At 37.9% G+C, this 23,805-nt stretch overlaps 1 protein-coding gene across 1 annotated transcript in view; it reads left to right on the top strand.

Moving 5' to 3' along the window:
* Positions 1-23,805, top strand: part of ZMAT4 (zinc finger matrin-type 4) — a 250,246-nt gene that overhangs the window by 186,057 nt on the left and 40,384 nt on the right. Inside the window, exon 5 of the mRNA XM_025394322.1 lies at positions 13,971-14,067. Within this exon, the coding sequence (XP_025250107.1) occupies positions 13,971-14,067 (97 nt within the window). The remainder of the gene's footprint in view (positions 1-13,970; positions 14,068-23,805) is intronic.

The raw sequence follows: 23,805 nt of genomic DNA, 5'->3' as shown, positions 1-23,805 counted from the left end.
CTCCATGAAAATGATCTGTAGGTATGTTATTCTTTCATTTCCTCTGTCTCTTCAGGCCTCAATATATTTGGAAATTTATGAGTTAGAGTCATTTCTAGGCTTTATAGAATGTTTTTGTTTTCTACATATCAACAGTTTTTCTTATCTATAATTTGTGAGTTCTATTATTCTCTGTTACCTTGTAAATCAAATGAGGTCAGGTGTGTTTCTATAAATAGATAAGGCCACTGAGATAACTGTATTAAACTGGGAGGTCCCCTGTCATGTGTGCCACAGAAAATCTTCCATGAAAGTGGCATGGGGCTGTCAGATGTCAGGGTGTCAGTGTCAGGCTGGCGTAGGGGAAAGGAGAAGCAGGCAGCCATCTGACTTTGATGCTTCGAGGGCCACTGTCTATGAAACGCTCCCCAACCTAACTGGCCACACCTGAAATTTCACCTTTAAAGGTGTTTTCTTCTGGTGTTGAAGACTTTCTAATTTAAAAGGCCGATACTGCAGGGATGCAGCAGACAACCAGGACTTAACACAGCATTTGGCAGACTGGCTGCTGAAAAAAGATAAAGACCTGCTGCAAGAGATGTGTCTCCAAGCAGGGGAGAAGGAGGATCTAAGAGCGAAAAGGACACCGAAGAGTAGAATCAGGTACCCAACAGCTGACTTGTATGTGAATTGCAGAGAGGGTAAGAGAGTAAGAGTGTAATCTGGTTTTAATAAACCAGATTAACAGGAGATATTGACAATTAGCATCCTTTGTTAGGATTCAACGTCGAGTCCTAGTTGAGTCTGGAAATTCACCACCAATGCTGCCTCCACTTCCCTGGGCCCTTTTATTGGCCAGGTGAAAAGTAAAGCTCTGAAGTTGAGGTTGGTGAAGATATATTAGGACTTTCAGCTGATGTAGCTAAATGGCAAATATCACAATCCTTTGACAGCTGTGACCTATCACTATTGATGCTTACTCAGGGAAATCATAGAGGCCAACAATCCCCAACACTTGGGAAGAAACGAGAACTAGCCTGGAAGAGACGCCACTGCAAGGCAAAGGGAAGGGAAGAAGCGTGCCTCTAGACTTGTTCATTGTGCCCTGCATACATACGGCTTTCTACCACCCCAGATAGTAACAAACAACTTTAATCCAACCCACTGTGTATCTTGATATCATAATCCACAACTCTATGTTAGAAGCCCAATCCACTTCAGGCATAAAGGAAGCTGAATTAACAATTGTGTTCTAGAAAAAATGAATTTTATGAAAACACTTTACATAAAAAATTGCCCTGCTGTGTTAGTGCTTCCCTATATCCAATGAGATCTATGGCACTGGCCTGGGAAGGAAAGAAAAAGCACATTTCAAATCTATGAATTTTCATTTGCATCACATCAAAACCCAGACCAACAAAAAGATATTTCCACCATGTATTGTTATTTAATATATGGTTAAAAGTCACTTTCAGTACACTTCAAAGTAATAGATTACTTCCGAGTAGGTCTATTTATTTCTGTTTCCTTAACGTTCAATGCAGAGCACAAAAAAACAAAACAAAAAAACAGCCTAATTCCTTAGGTTTCTTCCAGTTTGCCATAGTGACTATCTCCAAGACCAAAATTGAGGTTGTCTGAAGATGATTTGCTCAAATGTTAAAATCTATCATCTTCCCTCTGCCATATAGAATACATCTAAACCATCTTCTGATAAAGAAGCTCTTTAAATATTTAGAATGATCTACTGTGTCCCATCTGAATCTTCACAGTAGGGTGACAATTTTCCAGCCCTGTCTTGGGTCAGGCACCCAACATGGCTAAAATTGTCTTTTAATGACTGAAAATAAATTTATTCCCTAGGTTTAGATTTCGTTTGTTTGGAAACCGCTTTCAAAGATGCAAGGCCATTTGCTTCCCGATTAAAATTTCAAAGCTTTGCATATATACTATTTAAATAGAGAAAGAATTGTTTTAGAAATTGTGTGTTCTTTGTTTAATTGACTGTTTGGTACCCTGCAGTCTATGCCTGCAGGCAGTGAGATGAATTCAGAAGGCTAAACATTTAAACATTCTGTACTTTGGAATGACTGTAGTATGCAGTAATAGAGTAATACAGGCTCTTAAACTAGGGCTGTGTTAAACCCTGATATTGGTGAGTTTTCTTAGATTGAACTCACAGGGAAGAGCTGTTTTCACTGTATAAGTGTAAGATGGGATGTCCCCCCATTCCTCATATTATCCTTATAGGAGTGGCATGGCAAACTGTTATGGTTTCCCAATGGGGATATCCCTGAGGTTCCTTACTTGGGGCACCCTAAGTGCTGTGCTTAAAATTTGATGGGAAACTAACTGGTGTTCCATACCCCTATCCTGCATTTCAACTAGAGCAGCCATGCTTCATCTATTTCACATAACAGTTTCAAAATTAGGTGTTTTTAAAAAACAAAAAAGCGAAAAACAAACAAACAAAACCAGGATTCTTCTATTTTCCCTCCCTCACTTTTTTTTTTTTTCCATAAAAGACCTAGTCTAGTAATTAAGGTAATTAATTTTGAAATAGGAAATAAATAGATTCAGATCTGGCTTTTCTGCTTACTCATTCTGACTTTAAGATCTTTGAACCATGGTTTTCTCATCTTTAAAAAGAGCTCATAATATTCATAAGGTGGTTTTGAGGATTAACTGTGATAATAACAACCCTTTCATCCTTTTAGGAAAGCTTTCTTCTCTTGGCTTCCTTGATACCACCAAATTCTATATCAGGGTTTGATGAGAAGAATAAACCACTACAACTGATAGAGAATAAGACCTTTATGATAAGGATTAGATCTCATTCAATTATGGGACCTGGTGAGGTAGTCTTTGTAAGGCTATTTTTTCTGCATCTTTCGTTGGGCCTGCTAGAAGAATAATGGAGTTGAGGTAGGAAGGAGCAAACAGAAATGGTACTGGGGTGGCGAGGGGAAAACTGGAGCCCATGAGGACAAACTTGAGGCTGTGTCTGTGTCTTAGTGCCCCCAGCCTCAGTCACATGGGCGACCGACCTGCAGGATAGATTGGGTCCTTGCACCTGGTTCCTGCACACACATCTGGCCCAGGATTCAGCAACCTTGAGGGTGGAGATGCAGTGGGAGCTGGAGGTGCCCATGGGCTTGGCCTTGCCCCATGCATGAAGGTGAGACAGCAGATCAGCAATGATTCCACACCAAGTGTCACTGTACTAATCGCTCTTTCACACTCTGGAACTTCCTTCTCTTTACCTACACCACCTTCATACATGATCTGACCATCCCTGTGGTTTTGGATGCCACCTATGTGTTAACGACTCCCTGGTCCACCAGCACCTTCCTTGCCCTGAATTTTCTATGTTATATGTTGATGGGCTGGAACTTGAAAGACACAGACATGAAGAGTAAGCCACTAGCACCCCACCCCTCACCACAAACAGATGAGGCTAATAGATGATGGAAACCTCTCCCTCTCAGCTGGGGTGAAGGCTCATAGTGTTTTCAGAGCACTCTAGACAGTTACTACTAACCAATCATAATTGACACATGAGCTGAATTATATAACTCATTGAGATGAAACCTACTGGGGACAAACATTAATATCTAAGTAATCAAGCAGAAAGACAGAGAAAATAAAGATGTGGCTTAGCAGAAACATGTGTGGAAAAGCCTTAAGGGAATTGGTTGATAGCAGGTTCAATATGAATATCGATTCATGTCTCAAGGCTCACACACACATACATACACACACACACACTCTTATACTGAAAGCTTTAAAGGTATTGATAGAAGTAATAGTGCACAAGATCTGTGACTGTCCTTCTCTACTTTGCACTGATGAGACCACGGTAGGGACTTGGCCCTCAGTTTGAGAGTTGTAGTTTAAGAAAATTATCAACAAACAGGACATGCCATCTAAAATGGCATGGAGGTGATGCAGGAATCGTGAATGCATATTCCAATGAGAAAACTGTAAAACAGCCGCTTGACTCTCAGCCTGGTAAACAAAACCTTAGGGGAGACAATAAGTCTCAAGTATTTGATGTATTTAAAGAGATGAGAATACACTTATGCTAGGGACCCACACAATGCAGAATTTAGGCCAGTGGAAAGAATTCAGCTGTATTTAAGGAAGTATTTAGGCCAGATATGGTGACTCACATCTGTAATCCCAGCACTTTGGGAGGCTAAGATGGAAGGATTGCTTGAGTGCAGGAGTTTGAGACCTGCCTGGACAACATAGCAACACTCTGTTTCAACAAAAATAAAAAATAAAAAAAATTAGCAAGGTGTGGTGGTGCATGCCTGTGGTCCCAGCAGAATACTAAAGAGGCTGAGGCAGGAGGAATGCTTCAGCCCTGGAGTTCGAGGCTGCAGTGAACTACAATCATGCCACTGTATTTTAGACTGGGTGCAGAGCAAGTCCTCATCTAAAAAGGACGGAAGGAAGGAAGGAAGGAAGGAAGGAAGGAAGGAAGGAAGGAAGGAAGGGAGGAAGGAAGGAAGGAAGGAAGGAAGGGAGGGAGGGAGGGAGGGAGGGAGGGAGGGAAGGGAAGGGAAGGGAAGGGAAGGGAAGGGAAGGAAGGAAAGGAAGGAAAGGAAGGAAAGGAGGGAAGGAAGCAAGGAAGGAAGGGAGGGAGGGAGGGAGGGAAGGGGAAGGGGAAGGGAGAGAGAGGAGAAAGGAAAGAAAGAAGAAAGGAAGGTAAGGAAAGAAATAAAAAAGAGAGACAGATGAAAGAAAGAAAGAGAAAGAAAGAGAGAAAGAGAAAAAGAAAGAGAAAGAAAGAAAAAGAAAGAAAGAAAGAAAGAAAGGAAAGAAAGAAAGAAAGAAAGAAAGAAAGAAAGAAAGAAAGAAAGAAAGAAAGAAAGAAAGAAAGAAAGAAAGAAAGAAAGAAAGAAAGAAAGAGAAAGAAAAGAAAGGAAGGGAGGAAGGAGAGGGGAAGGGAAGGGAAGGGAAGGGGAAAGGGAAAGGGAAAGGGAAAGGAAGAAGGAAGAAGGAAGGCCTCTAAGTGTAAGATGTTTCATGTCACCAATGGTATTAGGGCAGGTACAAAAATCAATTCTGCTTGTCAACGATTTAACAAATTCCTACAAACCCTATGGAGTTTGGAGGGACCAATTGTTTCTTCAAACCCTGAAGCTTTAAAAATATATAGATTTCTAGGTTCCAATCCACATTTACTGACTAATAATCATCTAGGATAAGGCTGGAATTTGTGTTTTTAACAACTCTTACATGATTCTGACTTGTCAAGTGGGCAGATACGAGAATATTAGACCAGATGATATTGAAAGAGCTTTTCATACTTCCTTGATTCTATTTCTAGTCCCTGTCATAGGAGGCAATATTCATAGTGGAGGAGTATAGACTCTTGAGCCAGAATGTGTGGGTTCAAAACCCGACTCTGTCTCCCACTAGCTAGATGGTTTTGAGCAAGTCTCCATACTTCAGTTTCCTCATCTGTTAAATCAGTATAACAATAGTATCTACCCCTAGAGTGTTGCAAAGAGTAAATGAGTAAATGGGAAAATGGGTAAAGTAAGCACATCAGTGCTTATATATGGCATATGTCAGTATTAGCTATTTTCTTTCTGCTCAAAGATGACAAATCCATGTACAAGACAGTTTGATTAATGGATGTATCAGAAGTGGAAAAGAAGGAAATTACTAAAGAACAAAGACCTTATTGTTTCTACCTTTATATTATTAATCATCTTGCAAAATAGTTACCACTTTAGTGAAGATTATAATGCAGAACATATGTAAATATTTCTTTGAGTGTTGCGAGGTTATCAAAGCATCAGTATGAATATAAAGATTAGTTTCCAATAACGGAAAACAATAAAAATTGTAGGGAGTTAATGAGGACAGAAACTGACTAAACTGAAGCTACCCGTTTGCAGAGGCTTGTGTGTAAAACTACATCCATCTAACATTTAAAAAATAAAAATAAAGTGTGATGTGCAGATCTTGAGTATACAATATGACAGATTTTGGTAAATGAATATACTCTGTAACTACCATCCCAAATCAAGATCGAGAACATTTTAATTACTCTAAAAAATTCCCTTTTATCCGATTCCAGTCAATTTCTACCACTTTTTAGGCAACATGATTTGGAAATCTATTAATACAGAAGCGCTTTGCTGTTCTTGAGCTTTCTATGAATGGCATCATACAGTATGTGCTTTTTTGTGTCTGACTTCTATATCTACACATTATGTTTCTGAGATTTGGTTATGTTGTTGCATTAATTAATAGATTTTTAAAAAATTTCTGGGTGTTATTTCATTGCATGAATACACCATATCTTGTTTATCAATTCTTGTGTTGATGGGCATTGGGGTTGTTTTGAGGTTTTGGCTATTGTGAATAAAGTTGCTAGAAACATTCTTGTAAAAATCTTTTCTTAATACTAAGTATTTGCTCCTTTTAGGTAAATATCTAGGAGTAGAATTTCTACTGCTAGACATTTCTTGTCATAAGGTAGATATATGTTTAACTTTATTAAGTACTATCAATCTGTTTTCCGAATTATTTGTTCCATTCTGCAATCCCCTCAGGAATGTGTCAAATTCTTGTTGTTCCATATGGTCACTTACATTTGATATTGTTTTAATTTGATGTTAGCATTCATAGTGGGTACGCAATAGTATTTAATTGTTCTTTTAATTTGCATTTCCCTGATGACAAATGATGTTGAGCACCTTTTCATGTGCTTATTGGTCATTTTTATGTCTTCTTTTACGACATACGTAATAAATTATTTTGCCCTTTAAAAAATTAGATTGTCTTTTTATTATTGAGTTGTAGGAGTTAATTATATATTTTGGATACAAGTCCTGTATCAGATACACGTATTACAAATATTTTTCCCCAGGCACTGTCTTATCTGTTTGTTTTCCTAAGGATGTCTTTTATAGGCAGAAGCTTTTGCTCTTTATAAAATCTAATTTATCACTTTGTAATGGTGAATACATTTTGTTTCCTAAGAAATCTGTGCCTGCTGTAATTTCATGAAGATATTACTTTATGTTTTTCTAGAAGATATTTCCTGTTTTTATAGTTTTGGTTTTCACATTTAAATCTATAATCAATGTTATTATTGATGCGTGTTGGAAGGTGTTCTTGAGCTTTGTTATTGGCTAAGTTGTATTTAAAACTATTAGGTTCTCCTGATGAATTTCTTCCTTTAACATTATAAAATGTTTTCTTAATCTCTGGTAAAAGGTCTTGTCATGGTATCTATTTTGTCTGATATTAATATAGACACTTCTACTTTCTTAAACTTATTTTCATAGGATGTCTTTTTCTGTCCTTTTACTTTCAACCTGTAAGTGTTCAAAGTGCATCCTTTGAATTCAGTGTATATTTGATCTTGCTTTTTATCTAGTCTGATAGTTTTGGCCTTTTGACTATTTAATTCATTTATATGTAATGTAATTATTAATACGGTTGACTTTAGCTCTATAATTTTGCTATTTGTTTTCTATTTGTTTCTTCCATTTTCTGTTTCGCTATTCCTTCTTTTCTGCCTTATTTTGGCTTAATCAAATACTTTTTATTAATCTATTTTATTTTCTCTATATTTTTTAGCTTTCTTTCTTTGTATTTGTTTATTTGGTATTCTAAGAGATTACAATATATAGCCTTAAATTATCACTGCTCCATTTCATATAAAATATAACAGTCTTTCAACAATATTGTTCTACTCTGACCTATTCTTGAGCTACTGTTGTCATATATTTTACATGTCCATACATTATAAACAGCATAATACACAATACAGTGTTTTAATTTTTGCTTAAATTGTTTGCTTCCTTCAGATAAATCAAGAGGAATTTTAAAAGGTAGATACCCACATATGAATAATTTCTGAGATTTTTCTCTTTTTTTCCCCATAGGTCTGAGTCTAAGTCTGGTATCATTTCCCCTCCACCAGAAGGCCTCTATATGGCATTTCTGTAGTACTGGTTTGCTGGCTAACTATTCACTTCATTTTTTTGTTCATTGAGAATATTCTTGGCTTACCTTCAGTTTTGAGGAGTATTTTTGCTGGAAATAGAATTCTGAGTAGACAGATGTTTTCTGTTTTTTTTTTTTTTTTTTTTTTTTTTAAATCACTTTGGTTCCTTGAGCAGTTCAGGCCCATTTCCACTCTGGGCCTCTATGCTTGCTGTTTGCTGCCCCTGGACAGCTCTTTACCTTCCTCTTCCCATCTCAGGCTAATCAACATTATCCGGTTCCATTTCACACTTCTCCGGGAACTCTGTTGACCATACTATCCAAAATCACTCTTCTTCCCGCTTACTTTCTCCTTCATTATCCTGCTTACATCCTGTGCAACACTTTAACAATCTTTAATTATAAATTGTAAACAAATTAAAAATTTTTTTGTTTCTTGTCTTTTTCCCTGATTAGCTCCATAAAAAAAATGTACCCTGTCTTATTCTCTCCTATATTCATAGCATTCAGCAAAATACCTCACACCACAATAAAGGCTCAATGATATTTCTCTAATGTAGAATGGGTACAATTGAAGTCATAGGGACTTGTAGCTTTGCTAGACTTGAAAAGACATATTAAGTAGTCACATACTGCTAAAGTCTCCAGGACCATATGTTTTACAAACATTGTGCTAGGAAATATAAATACAAAAGTGATGCATCATCAAGGAGCTTTTCCAGATCCTCTGAGTTAGAAACAATCTCCTCATCCTCTAGCGCCTGTAACATTTCACTTCATCCTCATTGTAATACTTTTAATGGTCTACCTTGGTGTGTTGCTACTTCTATATCTGTTTTCTGTCTCCAACTGGATTGTCTGACAGGTCCTTGCAGGTAGGAACTATATTTTTCTAACACATATTAGGCAAACCTGCAGAAATAGTCTTTAGGTCTGCAGAAATTTTAGGATACTCTTAATATGGTGGTGTGCTGTAAATGAATTGAATAAGGAAGTTAGCATTTTTTTTGGTTTAATAAGATGTTCTAGTTCTCTAAGGAAAAGAAGGCTCATATAATTCCAAAGTAATTAGAATTTCAACTGTGCATTATATAAAGCACAGTTCCCACCAAGGACGCTGTGTCATGTGTGGGGGAGGACTCCTCTGCCCCTTCTCTGTCTTTGTTCTTGTTTATATGCACTGCGTTTCCAATTTATAATCCCTGTAGTTTGCATGGCAATAAAGTGCCAAATATTTCCTGCCCATGCCTCTGGCTGCAGAGCATGAGAACTGTTACGGAAAACGACAGATCAGAATATTTTTTAGATTTGTTGGAGTTCTTAAAAATGCCCATTTTTAAACGTAAATATTTATGCCTATTGCAAGTTGAACCTCTATTTGTTATGGTGAGACTTTTGATTAGCCTGTAGCCTGAAGAGGACCCATATAAACAGTAGGTCGTATTTATTATGACAAGATTAATGGAGAACTCTGGAAGGAATAAACCCTGAAGCTGGTGTTAGTATTCTGATTCCATGCATAGAAGAGGGGAATGGGTCAGCCCTGGATAAGCATTTAAAAAACTCACACACTGGTAGTGATAACTTACAGCCTCTGGGTTTGGGGACCATAGTAATCTTACTGAATCATGAATACCTGTGAAATGGAAAGGCAGTATAGCTATAGCACCTTTTTTTATGGAATAGCTTTTTTTTTAAGGTCTAGTATTGTTCTGACAAATTTAAGTTCCCAAAAGCTGTATGATTTTTATGGGAGAATTCTTAGTAAAGTACAGGTGTATAGTGAGACTGGGGGTTATGATATGAAACTTCTTGTACATTTCCAAGCCCCAAACCAGAGCTTAGAGTATCAGAATCTCCAGAAGTTGTGCCTGGGAATCTGGATTTTATCATGATCTCTGGAGGATGCATCCACCCTCTGAAGTTTGAGAGTCACTATTTGAGAAAATAGGTTTCAACATTTGTCTGTTTTATCTCTGAACTGGCAGTTTGTACCTGAACAGTTGTCAGTCTCTTAGGTTGCTTCCTAAGAAGATCCCAGATACTTGTGGTTTCACTGTTCTTTCCTCATAATTAAATGGACCCTTAATTGAACAATTAGGTAAGTCAGTACCTGATTATGTGATTGAAACAAAAATAAAACAAAGCTAGCTCTCATGCCAACCCACCCAGCTTACTACATACATTTCAAATAGGTCTCTCTGAAATGCTCACTCGGCCATAGGAATGTGAACACCTCCAGGAAACTCTACTCTTTGTTCAGATTGTAGACATGGGCAGTTCTAAGGACACTGACACTCAGTGAGCAGGACTCATTGGATTTGATGCAATCGGAAAGGAACTTTAGGCCTGGCACGGCAGCTCACACCTGTAATCCCAGCACTTTGGGAGGCCAAGGCAGGTGGATCACTTGAGATCAGGCGTTCGAGACCAGCCTGGCCAACATGGTGAAACTCCATCTCTACTGAAAATATAAAATTAGCCGGACGCGGTCGCGCTTGCCTGTAACCCCAGCTTCTTGGAGAGGCTGAGGCAGGAGAATTGCTTGAACTCGGCAGGTGGAGATTGTAGTGAGCTGAGATCGTGTCGCTGCGGTCCAGCCTGGGTGACAGAGCTAGACTCCATGTCAAAACAAACAAACAAATGAACAAACCTTTATTTCTATCCTCCATTTGCTCATCCAAATAGTCTCTGTGGGGTTATTTTTTCCAAACTTTTAGATAGAAACTAGGGCAAGTTTCATGAATTTTCACTTATTTTTAAGTAGTAAAGAGTCCTTTGCTTACTTTTAAATACATAAATTCTGTATTTCCTTAATTAATATATCCATGGTAGAGCAGTAATTTTTAAATAGTTCCAAAATGTATTACAAGTTAGTTGTACCCTCTTCCAGCTCAGTCCTGCTTGGGGCTGTCTACTTAACACGGGAAAAGAGAGTGCGGGAGGCTTCTCCCTTTGTTCTGCCTGAAGCTTTTGCTTTTCTTCTTTTACCTCAGTATGTTGCCCTGGTTCCTCCAGGGCTGATGGATGCAGGTGGAAGGCTAGCAAGGGAAATGGAAGTTTACTTGGTAGATCCTGTGCAAAGCTAGCATGGATACTGCTTGACTGGGCAGGAAGTACGAGTTGATTCTCCTCAGGATGCTTTTGTGAAAGGAAAATAAACTCAGGACCCCAAAATCACTAAGCCATGGGAAATGTCAAGCTGGGAAACCTGCCTCCCATTTTCTTTCTAAATATGATAGCTACAAATTTCAAAAGCTACATACCTCCCTCACAATTTTCCCACAAGGAAATTCCTTGTGGACAAAGGGCAAACAGAATTCAAAGTCATCCATCTGAGGCTCACCTGAGACAAATGCATATGTGATTGTTTCCTCTACCCTATTGTTGATATAAAAATGCACATTCACTGAGCCAGACTAAATTCTGTATTTAGTGGGAGGCTGATTAAGGACTCAAAAGAATGCAACCTTTTGTCTATTTTCTACTCATGACCTGGAAGCCCCCGCCTCAAGTTGTCCCACCTTACCTAACCAAACAAGGTACCTCTTACACATCTTGATTGATGTCTCGTGGCTCCCTAAAATGTATAGGAGCAAGCTGTACCCTGACCACTTTGGGCACATGTCCTCAGGCCCTCCTGAGGCTGTGTCAGAGATGCGTCCTTAACCTTGGCAAAATAAATTATCTAAATTGAAATTGATTGAGACCTGTCTCAGATACCTTTTGGTTTACAATTTCATGGCTTTTTTCAGGGAATTGTCATTACTTAATACGGGCTAAGTAGCTCCTCTGGGATCACTTTAAGCACCTAGATAACCAGGCGAACACTTCCAGCACCTTTCTGCTGAAGTCTCATTGCCCTCAAATTCAGGCAGCCCTTTCGGGCAGTATCTAAGAAGTCCTTAAATCAGCTTCTTTCATACAGGGTACACATAGTCTGTGGGAAGCTTTCACATATCCTTTCTTCTGACAAGCTTTGAGAACGCAGGTCATGCCCAACTCTGTCACCTTTTATACTTTGCCACCAGAGAAGATAACAAACCACAGTCTCTAGCCCTTTGGTTCTTGCAGGTGATGTCAGAGCTCAACCTACCACGTCCCAAGTAACAAGAAGGTACTCCTCAAGCCCTCTAGGTAGTTCTGTGCAATCCCTTCTCCACAGGCTTACGGTGAGGGAGAACTCCATGGTCCCACATGGAACTCACGGTACAATATAGCTCTCTCTTAAGAAAGTCTCTACCCATTTCTTTCTTTCTTCTTCAGTCTCTTCTTTATACTGGTGGTGAGTGGTCAGCACAGGTTCGTGACTACTTCCCCTGGATGTTCTGCACTGATACTCTCTTACCTCATTTTGGTAATGTGGATATAGTTATCATCTGTGTCTAGGACTTCCCAGTAGGGCTTCGACTGGGACACTCAAACAGAAAGTGTTTCCATTTTAACATCTCTTCAAAATAGTAAAATTAGCGAGCCCATGTTGATCTCTTGTTATGTGCTGGGCACTCTCACATACATGCCACATCTCACTCAGCCCTCCCCACAATACTGTAAGAAAACAGAAGTCCAGAAGGGTCAAATAATTTGCGTAAAGTTATCCAGGTGGCAAGTTGCAAAGCTGTCCCATTATTTTCTTTTCAGGAAAAGAGGAATAACTTTGTCTCTTAGAAATTAAATACTATGCATTGATAAAAACAAATGCTACAGCTTTCAGTCCTGGCATTTACAATGCTAGAACAGAATTCTGTACTCATTTGCTAAACATTGTTTTATATATATGTCTCTTTTTTTTTGAGACAGGGTTTCACTCTGTCATCCAGGCTGTCATCCAGGCAGGCAGTAGCACTATCATAGCTCACTGTAATCTTGAACTGGGCTCTCAGCCTCCTGAGTAGCTAGGACTACAGGTGTGTGCCACCATGCCTGACTTTTAAACATTTTTTTGAGACCAGATATTGCTATGTGGCCCAGGTTGGTCTTGAACTCCTGTCTTCAAGCTATCCTCCTGCCTCGGCCTCCCAAATCATTAGGATTACCAGCCATTTTCATATCTTTTTCACCTAGTTCTTACAACACCTAGTGATGTGATCCGCCTTGTCTTCGTCTTGTAGATGAAGAAACAGGCTAGAAAGAAGTTTCGTAACTTCCTCTAGACCACAAAACTAGAAATGACTGGAGTCAGAATTAAAATCCAAAGTTTCAGATCATGACCGACTTTAGTTTTCTCTCTATTCTGAAGGGACATACTAGCTGAAGGAGTATGTTTCATTATGAGTCTCAGCTCTGTGGCAAACATTTAAAGCTATTTGGTTAAAGCTGCTTTCTAACATAAATTGGCTCTAGATTAGTCAAGATTTTTACTAAACTTCTGAAAGCAAAGAGCATCTTATCCATATTGGAATCTCTAGTACCTGGCCCAAAGTTGATACTGTATTAGTGAATTCATTAAATGAATGAAAAAGTGAATGAATAGATTGTCTTCTAAATTCTGGTGGAAAGTAAGACTCCATATGAGTCAGATTGATGTATTATTCTCCTCCTGGCATTTGCATTTTATAAAATAATCCTAGAAGAAACACCTAAATGAATGATGCCTAAAGTTAAATTTTTAATACTGTCATTGGAGTAGAGTGGAAAGGAATTAGGATAGAGTTTTTCTCTGGAGTCTCAATTTTCACTGCAGAGATGAGAGCTATTATGTCTATATGCTTTAGAGAAAAATAGAATACATCTTTGTTTGAGTATAAAATGTCCAGAAACACCTTAACTCAATTCAAAGAAGGACGCTAAAATAATTTAAGCCATCCAGAAATGAAATAAGCTGCTTCTAACATATTCATAATTAGTCCTCTGCTAAGAGACCTGTTGGCTGTGTTCTACAAGGAAGGGATTGAAGTGTTGGTGGGACAGACCAGGCTCTCAGATACTCTGTCCCTGAACTTCTGGAGATGCTAGGATTCATTCAGGTGGTTGACGACTGGATGCAGCTAACCAGGTCTGTCTGTTGTCCACAGGTCTGAGGCGCAATTACAGATGTACCATCTGCAGTGTCTCCCTAAACTCAATAGAACAGTATCATGCCCATCTGAAAGGATCTAAACACCAGACCAAGTAGGTACTTTTGTGCTTTCACTCTTCAGTTTCTTTGATGTAATTTTTAGTAAGATGACTAAAGGCTCAACATTACATTTATTTCTAAATAAGTAGAGTGGAAATTATATCTCTTTTGCTTCAAAGTTCACATGATATTGATGCTTACTTGAAGAATGGCTTCTTCCCTTTATTTGGCATGAGTAATAAGAATCTTCTCCTTTTTTCATTTTTTCAAGGACAGTTTAGCATACTTTTATGAGATTAGGACATTTAAAATCTATGCTAAGTGTTTTAAAATCAATAATATTCTTCTTATTTGTAGGATGTACCAAACTTTGGTGACAAATTCTATGAATGTCTTCTACCACTTTCCCTTTCTGGATGAATATTGTTGATTATTATAGAAGCATAGCAAATTCCCCAGGATATTAAGTCATTTATATACATAACTATTTCCAAGTGAATGGAAACTTATTCCATTTTTTCAAAGATTCTCATAATTTTAAGCTAAGAAAGGCTCACCAGGCACCATTTCACCTCTATTTATACTATGTAGCTCTTTAAAAACCACTGGACATTTTTAAACCAGCTGTTACTACTGTTAATAAAACGCTAATAAAATATGAAAAAAGCTAAGAATGTCTCAAAAAGATGTAATTTTCCTGAGCATAATCGTTTTCATTTCTCTAATATTCATTAGGAGGATCATTTAACAGATTGGACTGTGTCAACACCTCATGAATTATGAATGTTAATTTAACAAACATTTATCGAGAGCCCACTATGTGTCATACTCCAAGCTGTGCACTGGGGAAGAAAAGACGAATAGGCTGGGCATAGTGGCTCACGCCTGTAACCCCAGCATTTTGGGAGGCCGAGGTGGGCGGATCACGAGGTCAGGAGATAGAGACCATCCTGGCCAACACGGTGAAACCCCGTCTCTACTAAAAATACAAAAAATGAGCTGGGTGTGGTGGCATGTGCCTGTAGTCTCAGCTACTCAGGAGGCTGAGGCAGGAGAATCTCTTGAACCCAGGAGGCGGAGATTGCAGTGAACCAAGATCGGGCCACTGCACTCCAGCCTGGGTGACAGAGCAAGACTTCTTATCCAAAAAAAAAAAAAAAAAAATGAATACATTGAGTCCTTCCTCTTCCCTCTGCCAGGCTGAGGAAACAGCTGTGTAAACCCATAGATTGTTCTCTAATGCCACGTGTGCACCCAGAGCTTTAAGCATGGGGGAGGGAGTAATCCAGGGCAAGTTTTAGAGGACACTAGTGCAGAGGCTGGGTGCATGAGGATGAGGTTATGGTCTGATTTTGCTCAACGCAGTATCCTTGTATCCTAGCACAGCACCAGATATATTTTAGGGTCTTTATACACTTGTTTGATTAAATGAATATGTGATTTCAAAAGATAAGTAACAATTTCCTAAGCAGGAAAATGAAATGGAGCATTACAAGCAAAGAAATTGTTTCACAAAGATATTGTAAAGACGTACATCACAGCGCGTCTGGCTCAGGTGAGAAAATTTAAACCCAGAGTTAGTTACTGGCTCTCAGTTTTCTCAATATTCTGCCTTGTGAGTCAAAGCCAATTCCATGGCTTGCATTACTCTGGTCCACCAGGAGGACTCTTATCAGGATAATTCTTCAAAAAGAAGAGTTTCCTTGATTTGTTATGGAATACTGAAGTTCTTATATTGATTATTGGATACTGCTCATCCCCCCAAGCTGTTTTCATCATTTCTCTAAGTAACATTTTGCTACAGGCACCATATATGTTTGAATTAACTTATATCTGACATGCAGACAGACACACGAATACCTGCAACAAAAAAGATAACTTTTTGGGAGCATGTATTCATCGCTCAATACATAGAAACAGATAAACAATGATGACTTTACATGGTATGAATTATGTAAATAACTAATATAGATAGTACTTCCAGATTCAGAAAAATGTCTCTCTTCTCTGTTCTGTACATATATAACTTCATGGGCTAGAATTGGGGCTAGGTATTTTCACGTCTATTTTCTCATTTAATTCCCTTAACTACCCTTGAGATAAACATTAATATTATTGACCCGATATCTTACATGAGAAAACTAATGCTCAGAGAGGTTAAGTGACTTGCCCACTATCACCCTGACAGCAGATGGCACGGCCAGCACTGATCACAGTGGTGTCTGACTTATGTCTCTACTTACTCTATGTCACTCAGTTACCATGAACTTAGGCTTGGAACGAGAGCCAACAGAGAGTAGCATGTGAATTTTGAAAAGAGGTTACCACTTCCTTGAAGTGATTTAAATAGGCAAGACTTCAGAATGGAACATCTCTTACAGTGCTGCCTTCTTTCCTATCAATAAGATGTTATTCATTCCTAACTCAAAAGCACAAAGCTGCTCTCTTTATAAAGTGTAAAATTAAAGAAAGGTGAAGAAAATAATTATACTGTCCTGTTTCATATACCTGTTTTATCTGCCCTCAGACTTAATTTGTATATCATGTGCGGGCATGCTTGTGAGAGAGAGAGAGATTGAAAGCGAGAGAGAGAATAAATGATAAATGTTCAATTCTTTTGTCTGTTTATAAAAATCGAATTGTTTTCTTACTAATTGTAGAAGTGTCTAATTTTTAAGGAAGTCTAATTTATCAGTCTTTTTTTATGCTTAAAGGTTTTTGAGTGCTATTTAAGAATTCTATGCTTATCCTGAGGTCCTAAAGATAATCTCCTATGATATTATGTTGTTTTTCCTTACAAATATAGGTCTTTGATCTGCCTAGTGTTAATTTTATGCATAGTGTGAAGGAGAGATCAAGTTTCATGATTTTTTTAATACAGATACTAATTAATCCAATACTATTTACTGAAAAGACCATCACAGAGCTTTTTTGTAAATCAAGTGATTTACATATATGTGTACATGTGTGTCTGTGTGTATATTCTGTCTCAGTGTTATATTTCTTTTTATGCTAATGTCCCATTACTTATTTCCTATAGTTTTATAGTGTCTTGATATCTGATAGAGTAAATCTTCTAATTGTATCTTCTTATTCAAGACTGTCTTCACTGTTCTTTCCTCTTTGTGTTTCCCTATAATTTTTAGAATCAGCTTGTCAACTTCCTCAAAAACTCCTTGAAAATACTAAGTTTTCTAATCCACAATTATGGTGTATACCAGCATTTGTTTATATCTTCTCTAATTCTTTCAATAATGTTTTGTAGAGGTCTTAAACATCTTTATTTAGATTTAGTCCTAAGAATTTGTTATTTTGGGATACGATAATAAATTTTACTATTTAATAATTTCGTTATTAAAATTAATTACTAAATTAAATAATAATTAAAATGTATTATTATTTATAATTGATACATAATTATACATATTTTTGGGACCTAGTGTGATATTTTGATATGTATTTATAATTAGCAAATTCATCATCTCAAACATTTATCATTCCTTTATGTTGGGAACATTTACAATCCTCTCTTCTAGCTATTTGAAAATATGCAATACATTTTTGTAGAACACTAAAACTTGTTTCTTTTATATAGGTGGAGTTCCCATACATTTTTAGGCTTTTTTATTCTTTATTATTTTTCTATTTTGCCTGCCTGAGTTATTTCAAAAGGCCTGCTTCAAGCTTAGAAATTATTTCTTCTGCTTGAACTAGTCTGTTTTTTTACATTCTTGATTGTACTTTTTATTTCATTCATTGAATTTGTCATTGCCAAGATTTTTTTGGTTATCTTTTTTGAGGATCTAAATTTTTGTTGAATTTCTCATTCTGATCATGAATTGTTTTTCCAATTTTCTTGAATTGTCTATCTGATTCTCTTATATCTCACTGAATTTCCTTAAGATTTTTATTTTGAATTCCTTTTCTGGCATTTTGTAATTTCCTTTTTTATGGCTCTATTACTAGGAAATTATTATTCTTCTTCAGAGGTGTCATGTTTCCTTCACTTTTCATGTTTTTTATGTCTCTACATTGATAACTGTGCATTCAGTAGAATAGTCACCTCTTCCAATTTTATGGAACAGCTTTCATAGAAAAAACTTTTTCCTGTAGATGGATCTCAGGGTCTCAGTAGAGTAGAGTGTACTGACTTTGATTCTAGGTAAACACAATAGTATAGTTTTTGTATAGTCTCTCCAGCTGTAATTCACATTAGTGATGTAAATGCCTCAGTGACTTCAGCTGTAGGAGTTTGTTGTGGCAGTGGTGTGGCTTTGCTGAAGGTGAGCTTACTGAACTGGTTCTCAGTCTGGGGACATAGCCATGCACTTGGTGGGTTAGCTGACTCTGGAATTGACTCTCTTGGGATGAGGCTTTTGAGCTGTTTCTCCAACCCAGGGCATAGGGGTTTGGTGGCTTGGGCTTCTCAGGGATGTGTCTACGTGGGGTGAGTCCACAATGCTGTTTCTCTGGCTGGGCGCGTGACTTATAGTGGCTCAGCAATTCAGGGACATGTCTGACAGGCTGTTTCTCCAGCCAATGGTGCTAGGGAAGATTATCTAGGGGCAGGTTTGCTGAGCTGCTTGGTTTGGACAGCCTGAGGTTGACTTCCCTGCTGTGCAAAATTAGAGTCGTGGCCATTTCTGAGCCTCAGCTTTGAGCAGCCAGGGTGGTCATGTTGCAACCACTCATGTGAGCTTGGTGCAACGACAGCAGAGTCCCAAGTCTAGAAAGGCACAGTGGCTATCAGCTCCCCAGAGCACGTCATACTCCAGCAGTGACTTTGATTTCAAAATAATGCCATGCTGCAACAGCTTGGATGATGGGGTTACAGTCAGTACGCAATGTGGGCTCCTACTTTGGATAATGTAGCCACATGAATTCTAAGCATCTTCTAAACTGGGCTCAGGACTTGTGAGGACTTCGGGATTCCCCTGTAGTAAGAACTACAGGTGTTTGCAGTGATTATGTGGGCTGGTGAGGGCGCTTCTGCCTATCTTTTCTCTCCATGGGAAAGTCCTTTTTGGCTCTGAGTCAAATGTGATGGAGAAGACAGGGTAACAGAGGTGGGTGCCGTGTTTCCCTCTTTATGCTGCTCTCCTGGGCTTTTGTGCTCCACAAGGATTTTGCCCATTTTTTGTTGTACTTCAACACTCTCCTTCAGACACTCCAATCTTTATTATTTTGTTTATTTTTTGTGGGAGGAACAAATGCCAGGCACCACTAGTCAGCCATCTTGCTGATGTCTCCTTACTTATATTCTGTCTGCATATTCTACCCAAGAGAAACAGGTAGTTGAAAACCTTTAACTATAAATATGGATTTGCCTATGTATCCCTTTTTCTGTATATTTTTTGGCTTTATATACTCAAAGTATATTATTAGATACTTACAAATATAAATTTTAAAAATTTATTTCCATTCATTTGGCCCTTTGTATCAACTTTTATTCATCACGAAATGTTTTTCTTTTCCCTGGTATTATTTTTTTCATTAAAGTATACTCCTTCTGATAATAGTATACATCAACATCAACTACACTAACTCTTCAAAGCTTTTAAGTATTTCAAATATTTTTCCTTTAAATTTAATAATATCCAGATTTTATTTTGCTTTCAGATGGAAGGTTAGTGTGATAACAGTTACTCTACTGTTATCAGTAGAGTTGAAAATGTTATCTATAGTTGAAAATGTGAGTCAGCCAAATGTATTTAACTATTGCAATCTGACCAATTAAATAAATGTAAGTATTCAGGTGCCAGTAATTATAGAGGTATCAGATTTATATTTTTAGTAATAATATCTAAAGAAGTGCTCATAAGAAAAAAGATTATTAAACTGTGTGTTGTAAAGAGCACTGAATTGTGAGTCAGGAGATTTTAATCCTCTTGCAACTTTGCCACTGAGTGACCTTGTACACTGACAAATCTTTTCTCAATCTTAAGTTCTCTCATGGATTAGTGATTAGTGATGACAAGAACATGACAAATATGGGTCCACTTTCCATGCCCTTGCTTGCGATCCTGGCACTCTTTGCAGCTCATCCTAAATTTAGCTTTAAAATTGTTCTCAAAACAGGTTTCCAGATAGTCTTTGCCATTTTATTGGAGCTAGTATTTGGTATGTATAGTGGGCTGAATAATGTCTTTCCAAAATTCAGGTTCCCCCCAGAGCCTCAGAATATGACCTTAGATGTAAATATGGTCTTTGTAGATGTAATCAGTTAAGACTCTCCAGATGAAATCATCCTAAATCTATAGTGAGCCTTAAATCCAATGCCTGATTACTTTAAAAGAGAAAGGAAAGGGAGATTTGGATACACAGAGAATAAGGCTAAGTGCAGATGAAGGCAGAAATTGGAGTTATGTTTCCACAAACCAAGGAATCACCAGGAACTGGAAAAGTCGAGGAAGGATTCACTCCTAGAGCCTTTGGAGGGAAAGTGATGAAGCTGACACCTTGATTTCACACTTCTGGCCTCCAGGGGTTGTGATTAATTCTTCTCTTATGGAGAGAATGAATTTCTGCTATAAACCACCCACATTGTGATACATTTTAGGCAGCCCTTTAGATACATTTTACTAAGCCGCTACTTACAATGCCTGCCATGGTGATGATGATGATAGAGATGATGCCACCATGGATAACTGGAGTGTAACTTGTGAGCCTCTGGAGTACAGCAACAAATTTAATTGTTCTGAAAGTATTATCACATCTAAAATGCACAGCATTCTTGTAGTTGGCCAGATGTTCGTATGTCCAGGTTATAGGTTAGAAAATTGAGTCTCAGAGAAGTTAAATGACTTTTCCAAGGCCCTAAAAGTAATTTTTAACAGAGACAAGAGTCAGGTCATATGCCCTTATTACTATTACTGTTATGATAACTAATCAAACTGTAATTGTCAGATTGCTCTTTGCTGGTAGTAACACAGACATGGTCTTTTACTTTTTTGGTCAAAAGCTGTAAACAGCATAATGGCAGTCAAATTTCTCTCCATTGTTAAACAGCAAGAGAAATATTAACTATCTGATGAGATTAAAGGTTTAGAAATGCAAATGCTCCTGGCAATATATAAAGCAATTGCCTATTAGTAGATTTTTCAGGGTTTCCAAGGGATATAGTCTGTCAAGTAGTACAAATGATTAAAATAAAATGTAAAGGCACTGTAAGTATGTACCATAGACTAATGAACAATTCCCCCTTAATATACTTAAATTTGAGCTTAGGGAACACTCCAGGCCTCAGGACATTATGTTACCTAGAAATAAAGGATATGAAAGTTGTCATTACTTACTTTGATACTTCAGTTGGTTGAAAATGAGACATAAGTGTCTAAGATAATAAATCAGACTGACCAAAAATTAGTACTAATTTCTAAATCTGCTTCTTCCTTTGAGAAGAGGCCTTAACATGTGATATCCATTGGTTTCTCTGAGGTTTTTTCCCAACTGGTATGAATCCTCATGACAAAGACCTCATATTATTTATTTCCCTATTATACTCAGTTATTTGGGAAGTACTTGAATGAATGTTCAGACTAATTTTCAGGGATGGAGTATCTTTGTTTTAAATATTTTGGAATTCACTTCCCACATTCAGCGCACTAGTGAGTTAGCTGAGGGCTGCACAGTAATAAATAAGACTCTTTTGTAAGATACGTGAACCACAAAGAACCTTCTATATTTAATAAAATATAAAAGCAGCTTAAAAGCCTGAGAAGATGTTCTCTTTGAAAACGATCAGACAAACCGTAAATCATGCATGGATCTCAAAAGCTAAACATATTAATATTCTTTGTAGAATTTTCAATGTAGTTTACTGATATTAACCAAGAACTCCAATAACCAAGAAACCTGAGACTTCAGTATTGTGCTTTTCATGAGAAAGCATTTTTTTTCTGACAAATACAAAATATATATCACCAGTAAAGTTTTGAGATAACAGGCCATAAGAAAATATTGAAAATAGAGCTATCCTTTTCCAAAGAATGTAAAGTTATTTCTCTTCAGCTGATAATCATTTGTAAGCTGCTAGAAAAGCTCTGAATAAAGAGTGAAATCTGGAACTCAAGGCTAATTCTTTGCTTGCCCCATTTTATAATTCTGAACGTAAAAAACAGCTCTTCTCCCTGAAAGTGAGACTTGTGGTGTGTCATTAAGTCTTTCTAGCTAAGGGCTATCTGGGTAATCAGCATCACTGTGACAACGGCAGGGATGAGACTGTGTCACAGCCTTTGGGCCAAAGGGTGCTTTCTACCTAGCCCTGTCTTTAATTGGTAGAACATTGAAGTCCACTATTGTTAAGAGCCTTCCCTTCTATGAGGAAGGCCTCAGAAGAAACAGGCTCTAACTTCTCACATAGAAAAGGCAGTAGCTTTAAAAGGGAATTTCAGAGATGCCGAAAAAGACTGTATATATCTCTCTATATCTACAGCACTAATACACAGGCAATTTTAGCAGCTCTATTTTTCCTAAGTTACACTTGCATCCTTTTGCTATACATGCCGTACCTAGGGATACATTATAATTACAGTACGTGACTAGATGAGGTGTTTTGCAGACTTGAAAAGAACTAAATGGGGAGCATGTTCATTCTTTCGTATCACTTCTGGAATTACCGATGACACCTAATATTGTTTAGCTCATTCATTTCCTCCCTGCTTCCTTCTTGGGGGACCTATAATCATTATTTTGTCTTGCTTGAAATTTGCATGAGTCATGATTGCCTCCAGAGTGGTTCCGAGCTGATGATTTAATGTCTCAGCTTTAATTGTGAACCCCATGGAATACCTCTCATGCTCTTATGATGCTGCTTCAGATTTGTCCTCCAGTACCAATCTCCAGGGGTGCAAGGCCATTACCCAATGTGGTTCTGAGAAGTTTATTTGCATCAAGGAAGAAAAGAACTGGAAGGAGATGGCTGGAGTCATATAGACCTGGCCTGGGAAGCAGATGGCCAGAGTCCCAGGGTCAGCCCTGCCTCTCACATCCTGAGTGCCTTTAACAACTTCACAAGCTTCTTTTTTTTTTTTTTTTTTTTTTTCTGTTGCTGTTCTTTGTTGTTTTTAAAACAGGGTTGCTCTCTATTGCCCAGGCTAGAGTGCAGTGGTGCCATCTCAGCTCACTGCAACCTCCATCTCCTGGACTTAAATGATCCTCCCACCTCAGCCTCTGGAGTAACTGGGACTTCAGGCGCACATCACCATACCTGGCTTTTTGTATTTTTAGTAGAGACAGGGTTTTGCCGTGTGGCCTCGGCTGGTCTCAAACTCCTGGTCTCAAGCGATCCTCCTGCCTCTATCTCCCACAGTGCTGGAATTATAGGCATGAGCCACCGCATGTGGCCCCACAAGTTACTGTTAAATAAACCAATTGAGCTGCAGTTGAATACAATGCTATGCATAGATTTCAGTTATACAATTTGATGGGTTTTTGACAGTCATCTACACCATGCAACCATCAGCCCAATCGAGATATAGAACATTTTCATAACCACCAAAGGTTCTCTTGGACTCCTTTTTGCCCAGTTTCCTGCCCCCATCACAGCTAACCATTATCTGATTTCTATCACTGTAGCCTAGTCTTGTCTATTCTAGAACTTAATGGAATAATATGGCATGCTTTCTTTTTTGTCTGACTGCTTCTGCTCAACATAATGTTTTTGAGAGTTGTTCACATTATTACACGTGTCGTTAGTTCTTTCTTTTCCTTTGTGGATTTGAACAAAACAAGTTCCCTCACTGAGTTTTAGTGTCCTCATTTGAAATGTGAGGAGTTGGAATACGAGGTAG

Source organism: Theropithecus gelada, chromosome 8, assembly GCF_003255815.1.
Source record: "Theropithecus gelada isolate Dixy chromosome 8, Tgel_1.0, whole genome shotgun sequence".
In the NCBI taxonomy this organism is placed as follows: domain Eukaryota; kingdom Metazoa; phylum Chordata; class Mammalia; order Primates; family Cercopithecidae; genus Theropithecus; species Theropithecus gelada.
The sequence above is the reverse complement of the archived record's forward strand: the minus strand, read 5'-3'. Positions and strand labels throughout refer to the sequence as shown.